At 42.5% G+C, this 12,607-nt stretch overlaps 1 protein-coding gene across 1 annotated transcript in view; it reads left to right on the plus strand.

The window, feature by feature from the left end:
- TOMM70 (translocase of outer mitochondrial membrane 70) overlaps window positions 1-12,607 on the plus strand; it is a 38,560-nt gene that overhangs the window by 16,241 nt on the left and 9,712 nt on the right. The window contains exons 2-6 of the mRNA XM_014603891.3: window positions 85-258; window positions 5,282-5,408; window positions 7,248-7,357; window positions 9,458-9,606; window positions 11,787-11,994. Coding sequence (XP_014459377.3) covers window positions 85-258; window positions 5,282-5,408; window positions 7,248-7,357; window positions 9,458-9,606; window positions 11,787-11,994 — 768 coding nt within the window. The remainder of the gene's footprint in view (window positions 1-84; window positions 259-5,281; window positions 5,409-7,247; window positions 7,358-9,457; window positions 9,607-11,786; window positions 11,995-12,607) is intronic.

Raw genomic sequence — 12,607 nt, forward strand, 5'->3', positions numbered from 1 at the left:
ATTACTTATAAATCTTTTCCTGTATATAATCTCTAGTGTAAGTATGGCTGACTAGTTATTTTGTTTTCTTCTTTTCTTTTTCAGAGCCCTCTCGATAGAGCCCAAGCAGCAAAGAACAAAGGCAACAAGTATTTTAAAGCAGGAAAATATGAGCAAGCCATTCAGTGCTACACAGAGGCTATCAGTTTATGTCCCCCTGAGAAAAACCTTGATCTCTCCACTTTCTACCAGAACAGAGCTGCTGCATATGAACAACTGGTATGAAGCTTTAAAGTGTGTTTATGCTTGGAAAAGTCGCTGTGAAGACGGTGGATTTCTTCTATTGTCCTCCTTGGGTTTTAAGCTTATGTCAGAATGGTAACATCTGCCTTCTGATGGAGCAAAGCCCCCTCCCTCATCTGTGCACATCCTCAGCCTTCACTAGCTCCCATTCATCTCAAGATCCCTTTAAAAATTATTTTTGATTGGCCTGCTTTGGTCTGTCCTGTGTCTTTCTCTTCCTAGTCCTGCTCTTTTAGTACTAGCATCCAGTTTCTTGTCCTCTGCAGTTTTCATCCCAAATGGTCTCCTCATATACCTCTGCCTCTTAAATTCTTGCTCTCTCTGTTAGAATTGTCTTTGTAATGATTGGCTAACATTGAAGCCTTCTAGGGCCCCATCTACATGTTGCAGGACTTGTGCAATTACCTTGAGACCATCTATATGTGCAAAGTACCTATTGGGCCATAGATGGCTCCAGCCAGCTATAAATTTCCACCATACCAGGAGGAAATGGTGGCTGAAGCTTCATCAAATGGCTAGTGGAAGTTTCCCAATCACAGGCCCTGGTTCTTATGGGGGACTACAATCACCCTGACATCTGCTGGGTGGGCAGTACAGCAGTGCACAGGAAATCCAGGAAGATTTTGGAGTGTAGGGGACAACTTTCTGGTGCAAGTGCTGAAGCAGCCAACTAGGGGCTGTGCTCATCTTGACCTGCTGCTCACAAACAGAGAAGAATTGGTGGGTAATTCAGTAGGAATGTAGTAGTGGATGGCCACAAGATATGATTGAGTTCAGGATCCTGAGGAAAGGAAGGATGGAGAGCAGCAGAGTAAGGAACATGGACTTGAGAAAAGCAAATATTGACTTGCTCAGGGAACTCATGGGAAGGATCCCCTGGGAAGCCAGTCTGAGGGAGAGAAGAATCCAGTAGAGCTGGCTGTACTTTCAAGCAGCCTTACTGAGAGTGCAGAAACAAACCATCCCAATGCACAGGAAGACTAGCAAGTATGACAGACCAGCTTGGCTTAGCAGGGAACTTAGCAGTAAATTAAGTCACAAAAAGGAAACTTATAAGTAGTGAAAAATTGGGCAAAAAACTAGAGTGGCGTATAAGAGCATTGTTCGGGCATGCAGGCATGAAGTCAGAAAGGCCAAAGCACATTTGGAGTTGTAGCTAGTAAGGGATATGAAGGGTAACAAGAAAGGTTTCTACAAGTAAGTTAGTAGCAAAAGGAAGATCAGGTAAAGTATGGCTCCTTTACTGAATGGGGGAGGCAACCTTGTGACAGAGTGCAGAAAAGACTGAAGTGCTCAGTGCCTCCTTCGCCTCTGTTTTCACAGGCAAGATCAGCTCCCAGACTACTGTACTGGGCAGCACAGTTTAGGGAGTAGGTGATCAGCCCTCGATGGTGAAAGAACAGGTTAGGGACTACTGAGAGAGGCTGGATGTGTACAGGTTCATGGGGCTGAATGGGATGCACCCGAGGGTGCTGAAGGTGTTGGCTGATGTGACTGCAGATGGCTATCATCTTTGAAAACTCATGGCGATCAGGAGAAGTCCTGGATGATTGGAAAAGAGCAAATATAGTGCCCATATATAAGAAAGGGAAAAGGAGCATCCAGGGAACTACAGATCAGTCAGTCTTACCTCAGTCCCTGGAGAAATTATGAAGCAGGTCCTCAAAGAATCCATTTTTAAACCTGGAGGAGAAGAAGGTGATTAGGAACAGTCAACATGGATTCACCAAGGGCAGGTCATGCCTGACCAACCTGATTGCCTTCTATGATGAGGTGACTGGCTCTGTGGATGCAGGGAGACCAGTGGATATGGGGTACCTTGATTTTAGCAAGGCTTTTGATACGGTCTCCCACAGCATTCTTGCAGGCAACCTAAGGAAGTACAGGCTGGATGAATAGACTGTAAGGTGGCTAGAAAACTGGCTGGAGCATCAGGCTCAGAGGGTAGTAATCAATGGCTCAATGTCTAGTTGGCAGCTGGTATCAAGTGGAGTGCCCCAGGGGTCGGTCCTGGGGCCTGTTTTGTTCAGTGTCTTCATCGGCGACCTGGAAGAGGTCATAGAGTGCACCCTAAGCAAGTTTGCAAATGACACCAAGCTGGTGGGGAGTAGTACATATGCTGGCGGGTAGGGCTAGGATTCAGAGGGACCTAGACAAATGGGAGGATTGGGCCAAAAGGAATCTCAAGTTCAACAAGGACAAGTGTCGAGTCCTGCACTTGGGACAGAACAGTCCCATGCACCGGTACAGGCTGGGGGCTGCCTGGCTGGGCAGCAGCTCTGCAGAAAAGGACCTGGGGGTAGGGTTACAGTGGACAATAAGCTGAATATGAGCTGGCAGTGTGCCCTTGTTGCGAATAAGGCTAATGGCATACTGGGCTGCATAAGTAGGAGTGTTGCCAGCAAGTCAAGATTATTCCCCTCTGTTCAGCACTGGTGAAGCCACATCTGGAGTACTGTGTTCAGTTTTGTCCCTCCCCCCCTTACAGAAAGGATGTGGACAAATTGGAGAGTCCAGTGGAGCATGACAAAAATTGTGACAGGGCTGAGGCACATGAAAAGTTATGAGGAAAGATTGAGGGAACTGGGCTTATTTAGTCTAGTAGAGAAGAAGAGACTGAGGGGACTTAATAGCAGCCTTCAACTGCCTGAAGGGAGGTTTCAAAGAGGATGGAACTGGACTGTTCTCAGTGGTGGCAGATGACAGAACAAGGAGCAACAGTTTCAAATTGCAGCAAGGGAAGTTTAGGTTAGATATTAAAACTTTCTCACTAGGAGGGTAGTAAAACACTGGAACGGGTCACCCAGAGAGGTAGTGGAATCTTCATCCTTGGAGGTTTTTAAAACCCAGCTAGACAGAGCTTTGGCTGGGATGATCTAGTTAGGGATGGTCCTGCCTTGAGCAGGAGGTTGGAAGAGATGACCTCTTTAGGTCCCTAGTTTTCTATGATTCTATTTTCTATGAAAGTTAGACCTTGAAAATGTGTGCCAGCTTTATAGATGTTTTCTATCAAGCTTGTCTTTGCACATGTAACAGGGTGTACCCTGCAGCTGATAGCCTCGTTAGATGACAGGGCTTCCAGCCTCTGGGGTGCACCATACCCAGCATGAAACCTTCAGGCCAGGGGGTCACAATGGTCATGATCCCCAAGGCTCAGAGTGCATGAAAACCTCCAGGCTCACATGCACAGTTGGGGCCAAGAGTCTTTGCACCTGATAGGGCTATGTCCTGGTTGTGCATGGCCCTTGCAGCTGGGAGGCTGCTTATTGCTGATATAAGAGGAATAACAGCAGTAACACTCACTGCAAAAAATGATGTTTCCCATGATTTTGAGTGGAATTGCCCGCCCCTCCCCCCCCCCCCCCCAAAAAAAAAGAAAAGTTTACCAGAATACAAAGGAAGTGTGGCAATCCCTGCAGCCATAGAGCATGTGGTTTGAGATGGAGCTTCTGAGAAGCAGAGCTAGTGATGTAGATACAGTGAAGGTACTAGTTAGGAAAGTTAAAGGGTTTTGGCACTATCTTTTAAGAAGCTAGATGCTCATAATATACAGTAAAAGCTCTGTTATCCGGCATCTCCCGGAAATGGGGGGTGCTGGATAACAAAATGTGCCGGTTAATTGAGGGGCCCAAGCCATGGCTTCTCCTGCTGCATCTGGGGCATCCCGCCGCCCCTCCTGCTGCATTGCCGCCCCTTCCATGGGCCTCACGGGACAGGGAGGTCGGTCCTGCACAGCCTATTATGCCACAGTGGGCACTTCCACTTCTGGTTTCACTATATCTTACAAGCCGGCATGCTGGTTAGTTGAGCATGCCAGCTTGTAAGATGCCAGTTAACAGAACTTTTACTGTATTTAGATTTAAATTTAATGCTTAAATAATTAGATAGTGGTAATTAGATAGTTCCGTGGACTTTGCTCTTTAATTATGCTGTGGTTTTTGCCTCTTGGCCAATCAGCAGCAAGGGGCAGGACCTAGCCAGAGCCCCATAGCCAGTGAATGGCAAGGGGGCTCACTGCAAAAAGACCACAAAATCAGGTCCACACTCTGTGAGTGGCCTGCAAAAATCCCTTTGCCTTGCCGTGATTTAGGTAGGTTCCTACACGTTAGCTTCCATCGTGCCTTTACCTGCACATGTAGTGGGGACCTAGGATGCAGGTAAATGTTTAAGTGAACTTTACACGTAAGTTACTGATGGGCTTCTCCCTGTCAGCTCAGCTCATACAGTCTTTTTAGAAGTGAGCTAATTATTTTGCCTGGTTATATTCTTCAGAATTGCAATTGAAGGTCAGATTCCAGAACTCTCAGCTGTATACATCTGAGAGACTTAACTTTGCATTCTGAAATTGGGACTGAATGGTTAGAAACATCTTGAATTGAAAGCTGAGTAAATTTGGTGGGACAGTTGCAAGGGAGAAACAAATTCAGCTCTTTCTTTAACAAATATTAATAAAGGAATGACAATAGATAAACACTTTATAGGCATAAATGACTGCTTGAGATGAGGTTCCTCCTTTCTGGTTATTTTAAAGTTCTCTTTTAATTTTGATTTTTCTAGGCAGAAATTGAAATCCCCATGTTTAATAGCATAGCCCATCACTATTCTATATTGTTGCATCCTTGTGAAGTAATTGGATATGTAGTTCTAAATGCTTTAAAAAAAATAATCTAGCTATTTTTTATTTTGGCTTTCTCTTTTTTTCATCTATTCGTGTCTTCCAGTCCCCCATTCTCCTGTGTACAATTTCCAACCGTTCATTCTTTCCAGGAAACTCCTTTCCCATTTCTTTGCTTTTTTTACTACTGGCTCTCACTGATGGCCAGCAACTTTGTCGCTAATGAAAAATGGGTGCAGGTAGTTGGAAGCTAGGAGGAGGAACTAGCATTGGGAGAACTGCGGCTAAAAGTGGCTCGATGGGGTTCTGAATGGACAAAAAATAGTTATTAGTGTTTTTAGAGTGAATAATATACCTTAAATCTGGTTGTTCTTGCACCTGCAGCAAAAATGGAAAGAGGTGGCACAAGACTGCACAAAGGCTGTTGAACTTAATCCTAAATACGTGAAAGCACTCTTCAGACGTGCAAAGGCACATGAGAAACTAGACAACAAGAAGGAATGTTTAGAAGGTGAGTGCTTCTGTGTATGGGAGTAACAAGAGTATGAAGCTTTGGGGATGATAAAACTCCTGGGTTTGGTCTTATTTTTAAATATAGTGGGGCAGAGCTACTTCATTAAAAGCTACCATGGGTAAATTTCTTTCTTCGGTCAAGTTAGTCTAAACCCAAGTGCATCTCTGTCAGTGAACAATTGGTTCAGGTGTGAAGCAGTAGCACTGCTCAGAAATTGGCTCTTACTGCAACCATCTATTACGTTCAGGCTTCAGTAAACCGTTTGCATGTCAGCGCAAGATATATTTTAGTTATCCGTTTAGCCCATTATTTAGCTGTAAGTCATTCTAGCGTCATGCAGTAACAATTTTTTGCTTCTGTGCCCGTTCTGGGGGAGCCAAATGGTCTTAAAACTGGGATGCTGTGGGAAATGAAAAGAACGGTTTGATTAAGGTAATTTAAACCTCTGGTCCTGTGTTTTAAGTAGATACCAACTTCACATTTGTCTGAATTTTTTTGTTTGGTTATTGCTTATAGCAGCTAAAATGACTAGACTGGATAAATTGGCTGTGGTGGGGCATGATACGTGATGTCAGCTTTGGGCATTTGACAGGACTTGATTTGTCATACCCAACATCAATGAGGGAAACATTGATTCAATCAAGAAAATGGGATTGCAGAGGGAGATTCCAGGGTTTGATTATTTAATTAATTGGTGTATTTCAAGTTGTCCCTAAATCATTTCTGCACTGTAATCCTGCTGTTGTATAATTATAAGAAAAATGACATTCTCAATTATACTCATTTACCAGTGAGGAGAAGAACTTTGTGGTGGAAGTCTTCTTTGAAATCCTATAGGATTACAGCAACTATAATACGAGGGGCTTATTGCAGTAATCAGACTAACACACTTTCAGAGATTATTCAGTTTCAAAAGAACAGAATTTAACTTCCACACTTAATGGAAATGACATTTCAGGCTAGTGGAGGGTCTTTTTGAATGTTCTATTGGGTGGTTTTAAATATATTGTGAATGGGACAGAGTCTTGAGGCAGGGCAGAGGGTGAGAGATTAAACAGTGCATAGGGAAACCTCTTTAAACCTTGCATACAGATATTGAATAGTAAACAAAAAAAATCACCCTTCGAATGGGAGGACGTGGGGAAAAGATGCTGCAGAATGAGGTGGTGTAACTGTTTGGGTGCCCTTCAGGTGTTAATCCCATTTAGCAGCAAGCCAGTGATTCTAATGTCAAAAACAACTCCTGGTGTTGAGGAAGCACCGAGCTTAGGTGGAATTGATACCACATGAACTAATACTAGTGAGACAGAAGCAGGATGGCAAGGTTTCTTTAAACTTGGTGTCTTTCACAGGCACAGAGGGGGCAGTGCAGCTTGAGTTTGGAGCAGGTGGAGAACACTGAAAAATGGGATGGCTAGACTGGGTAGGAATTTAGAAAGGTTAAAAAAAAAAAAAAGAGCAACAATTTGGGCCCAGTCCCAAAATTGAAATTCCCTTTTAGCATTTGTTTTCCTGATTCTAGTCACTGTTCCAGATTAGCTTCTAAGTGAGTGCCTTCTTTGGATCAGCAGTTGAAGAGGTCCTTTAGATGCAGGTTTTTTGCCTGTAGATAAGACCAAATGATTTCTACCTACTTTATCACAATGTTTTGGGAGAGAAGGAGGCCTTGCACACATGCCTGTTTAGAAGTGAACTGAAAAATTAAGCATGTCAAGTGAAGACTTTCACTCTATGAAGCAGGTGGTTGGGAGTCCTCAGTGTGACTTGTCACAGCAGTTGTTTTTGCTTAAAAGGCTATTTTAATCCTTATTAACCATCTTTTCTGTGTTTCCATAGATGTCACTGCAGTCTGTATTTTAGAAGGTTTCCAAAACCAGCAAAGCATGTTATTAGCTGATAAAGTTCTAAAACTCCTTGGAAAAGAAAAGGCTAAAGAGAAATATAAGGTAGGACTTGGAAGATGAGTGATGGTTCTCTTTCCACCTAAACCCATTTTGTACCCCAAAAGCACTGATAGTTGGTGTTCTGTGGTATTTTTTAATTTGGCTGCTTAACACAGTGAGTAGTTTATAATAACAGTTGAGATGATCGTTATTAGATTATGCTGCTGTTTTACTGATGCTATGCTCTGCTGAGATCTGTAAGAAGCTTTTTTTAAAAGAAAGGTCAGATACAACAGTGGTCTTAAGGTGCTTTTTACACCTTACTGATTTGAGCGGTATGGTTTGGCTGTTTCATCTTAGACTTTAACACATTGACTTATACAATTCAGCCTAGTTTGTCTGCACAGGAGATGCCCTGCTTCTGATGTGGAGTCATAATCAGGGCTTTAATGGAATTAAGACATGATGGGAACTATTTTAGGGCTTTTCATGCAATGTTACCAGCAGTCACTTCATCTCAGTTTCTGTTCTGTCGTGCTGTTAGATAGTGAGCTCTGAGTATGGTGCCTTCCAGGATAGGGAGGGCTTTCAGTGGAGAGAAGAGTGGTTCGGTTCTGTTCTGTTCTGTTCTGTTCTGTGTGATTAGAGTCTTTAAAATATGGAAGAACACTGAGGTACTTACAAGTTTTGTTCTTGATTAATTGATTTTATTTTTTTTTAAATGAACAGTGAGAAGTTAAAAACTCAAATTGATCCTTACAACAGACAGAAAGGAGGAGGAGTGAAGGATCAGAGAATAATTTTTGTTTTAAAGAATGGGGAAGACAAATGTGTGAACTGCTGGAGGAAAAGGGGTGTGGTGGGAAGTCTGGCTTTATTAGTACACTGAACACTACCTGGGAAGGTCCAAGTTATGCTTTTCAGTCTGCTACAGAATACCAGCATGATTTTGGATTAGTGATTTTTCTCTTTGTCCTGTACCCATCTGTAAGCTAGGAGTGATAGTAACAGCAGTTGAAGGAGGTGTGAGTATAAAAGCATTATTCTTCCGATATACTAGTTATTGCAACTATTGGAATGGGAGGCAGGGAGAAGAGGCAAGGGAGTGTGAGAGACGTGTAGTGGTCCTAGGTAGAGACACAGTTCACACAGGAGTGAACATGCTTTTGAGGCAACCCTCATGTTTCCTTATTTCTGTCAATTGTGAATAAGGCATGACTCTTGTGCAAAAAGACTATTTTGCATACAGGTTTGGATTGTGTAAGAATTTCCATAACTATGGGAAGGCAGGATAGTGCATAGATGAATAACCCTGGTTAGCATTAGTAGTCTTGGCTCAGACCTGATTGAATTTGACAGAATTAATTTAGAAACTAAGTAGGACTTGGGAAATGAAGAAGAGGGCATTCACATTATTATGTCTTAGGTGTTACCCAGCTATGAACAAGATGCCATAAACTACTTTGACTCCTGTAATGGTCTCCCTTCAGATCAAGGTGAGGTGAGCTATGCAAGAGCTGAGGATAGAGTGAGGAAGCTGTCTTGCAAGAGAATGTTCCTTAGATTTAATTTTCCTTGAAGTCACAAGTGATGACTTATTTACTGGTTGAAGGTATGAAAGTAGACCAGGGGTGGGCAAAATGCAGCCTGGCCTGCCAGGCCGTTCTGTCCGGCCCGCAGGGCCCCTAAAAAGTTTAGAAAATTAATATTTATCTGCCCCTGGCTGCCTGTCATGCGACCCTCAATGGCTTGCCAAAACTTGGTAAGCGGCCCTCCGCCCAAAATAATTGTCCTCCCCTGATGTAGACACTGCTTGCGTGTGAGCCACAGCTCTTTGGTAGTGTGTGTGGACACACAAGAGGCAAGAGCTGCTTGATGGTCCCAAGCATTGTCATCAGCTGTGTGTATAGAACTATCACGACTGAGCTGTACCTTCCTCTTAGATGAAAATACTGCTTCAGTACGTCGCTCAAATGTGTGCAAGATCAAACGTGAAAGGAAAGTCCACATAGTCTACGTTGGCCTTGATTTCAGGCTTTATGTGAAAACACAATCACTGCCATCTGAAAGGACTGAAAATAGCTGAGAATGCATCTTGTTTGTTAGCTGTATTGTTTCCATCCGCTTTCTCATTTATAAATGTTCCATTTCTCCCTGTTGCAGAACCGGGAGCCTCTAATGCCCTCACCCCAGTTCATCAAATCTTACTTCAGCTCCTTCACAGATGATATAATTTCCCAGTCTCTGCATAAGGGTGAGAAATCTGATGAAGATAAGGACAAAGAGGGGGAGGCCTCGGATGTCAAAGAAAAGTAAGTATGCAGTGCACTCGGGAATTGTTAGTAATTGCTGCTGAAGCCTCTGTTACTCCCCCCTGTCTTAATGTAGGTGTGTGTAATATATCTTAGTATTATATTATTCTGTCATGGAGCACAAAACTCTGCAATAGTAAATGCATTTACAAAATAGTATCAATATTAAAAAGGCAAATGAAATGGGATCTGATACTAGCTTCAAACCCTGAGTAACTTTCTGACTCCAGATGAAGTGGCAGGTCTGAGAATGTTACTGCATTAAGGAAGTATCAGTGATGGTGAAGTCCAGGGCTTAGTGGGAAGGGACACTGAATATCCATAGCACTTCAGGATGGGTTGGTGGAGGGCATCGCTGGCCTAGTGCTTTCATGAACAGTGGAACACTGGTTTAGAAGGTGGATTTTGAGGCAGGGAACAATTTAAAATACCACTGGTGCAGGGGATGGAAGGAACGTGCTGTACAAATTCTGGTGCTAGCTTTGCGTTGCAGCAGCAGAGGCTGAAAAAATGTATAGTTGTTTGGTTTTTTTAAAGAAAAGATTAACCCAGATCTGACTATTGGAATGCTGCAATCTAAAAGGAAAGGTTACTCTTCCCAAATCAAAGCAACATATTTTGATAATGCTGATTTGTCTGTGATACAGAATGTAGCTGGATCAAGGCTTCATCCTCTTTCTGAAAACTGTTGCAAAAACCTTCTCAAACAAGAGAGCAAGTTAGTTAAAGGACTTTTTATATCACTCTGAAAATTGTTCACTTCTTGGATAGGCAATGGAGCATCCTCCGATGTTCAGAGTGGAATTCTTTTCCACCAAATCCTTTCCTTACAGTATAAATATTGGGTTGAGTTTAGCCAAGAGTTTTAGTAAGAGTTGGAATATTGCAATGCGCAATGTCTAATAACCTCTGTCTTCTAATATTTCATTAGAACTTTCTCATTTTCTCTGCTGAAACCTGGAGTTGCAGGGTAGAAGTTACCCTGATGATTTCTGCCCTGATAGCAGAAGTCTTCAGCTGGAACTCTAGCCCCACTGCTGTTCTGAAGAATCATGCACATTGCTGGCAAAAAGTTGCCCTGCTGCTAGCTCAGTCATTTCTAAGGAATGTATCCTGGGGGCTGGAGGGAGATTCTCCCCACCCCCTGCCGTCCCCAACAAAGCTTGGGCATCTTGCATCTAAATTCTTCTCAGCTTACAGTGGCCCTGATCCAGAAACTTTATGTATGTCTATAACCTGGAATAAGTGATAGCAAAGTGAAAGTTACTACCGTATTTACTTGGAATTCCTCCAATCAGCATGGGGGAGGGGAGGAAGCTCCTTGGCTTACATTCACATACAGGAAACCTCATTAAGTATATTGTCTATCATTACACTGCTGCCAGAAGCAGCATGTACTCAGTAATGGACACCAACTATGAAGCTGACTAAACGCAGCCAGCACCGAGCATGACTATAAAACACCTGGCCCATATTGGGCAAACGTACTGATTGAAACCTGCCACAATGATAAGTTAACGCAGCCCATCTTAATAAGACATATGGTAGTGACTGTTGTGCTCAGTCCTCCTCAGTGCCACCTCTTTTTCCAAGTCATGGTGAGCCACTAGATTGCATACATTTCAACTTCCTCTTTATTCCTATAGTTGAGCTGTGCCTTTCTTTCCTCTTTCCAATAATTCCTGTTTCTTCACCAGCCTTAAATGTTTGGCATATATGACCAAATTGGGCCCCAAACAGTTCACCCAGAATCCCTTGGTTGTCCCCTCTCTTAGCCTGTTGCATATGATTAGTGTGGCCTTGCCCTCCATGAGGTGGAGCCAGACCAGGTCGCCCTGCGCCTCATCAGCATATACATTTTTGGAGGATCCCAGGACTTGTGACAAGAACATCCAGTTCCAGTCATGAGTGGGGTGGGGGGGCTAATTAGCACAATCTTTTTTCCTTGCTGTAGCAGTGGGAGGAGGAGATTCAAAGCATATTTCCAATAATTTGATTCTATACCTGGAAAATTACAATAAATGTATACATTTTCCATATATAGAATCTAATTAATGGTGAGGTTTTATTTGAGTAAACATGGTATTATTTTCAGAATGTTTCAACAGGAGTTTGGATTTCCTTCACTTTTGCTTTCTTTTTCTTCTGTATGTATTTACTGTTTTATGCTTCATTTGCAGCTCTGGATATTTAAAGGCAAAGCAATACATGGAAGAAGAAAACTATGATAAAATAATCAGCGAGAGCACGAAAGAAATTGAAGCAAAAGGCAAATATATGGCAGAAGCTTTGCTGCTGCGAGCTACTTTCTACCTGCTTATTGGCAATGCAAATGCTGCCAAACCTGATCTGGATCAGGTTATCAGTATGGAAGATGCTAATGTAAAGGTAAAATCCTCTTGCAGTGAGACTCACTTCCCCACCAAGTTCCTTGGCAATTTTATGGAAGACTTTTAGGTGTTGTCATTACTTCATTATTTCTGGGTTATATTTATTTTTCTGATGTATTTTAGAAAGCTAAGTAATTATTACCTTTGTAGTAAGTACCCAGGGAGTGGAAGCTGTGAAATGAGCCTGTTACGTTGCCTCTTAATACCAGTATATTTCAGTTCCCTAATACAGGTCTGAATGTTTCAGTGCCACAACTTCTTGGCATTTAATGCTACCTTTTAATTTATTTTGTAGACTATAGAAAACATTAAAATACAGAAAAGTAACTGATGTACTTGTGAAATCAAGAGCAAATGGTCTGAGGAGGAGAATGAGAAAGCGTCCTTAGAAATAGAAATTAGAGACTGGCAAATCCCTTATGTCATTTCCGCCGCATTTTAAAAGAAAATTATCTTTTGCAAAATTGGAGTCAGGGAGGACTTAACTGATTAATTCAGCAATTAAAATTAAAATGATAGGATGTGGAATTGTCATTGGATCTGTCAGTTCTGAATAACCTAATCATCACATGAGGGAAGTTGTAAACAGTCGTTGTACACAGAACTGTTAT

The sequence above is a fragment of the Alligator mississippiensis genome, chromosome 1 (genome assembly GCF_030867095.1).
Source record: "Alligator mississippiensis isolate rAllMis1 chromosome 1, rAllMis1, whole genome shotgun sequence".
In the NCBI taxonomy this organism is placed as follows: Eukaryota; Metazoa; Chordata; order Crocodylia; family Alligatoridae; genus Alligator; species Alligator mississippiensis.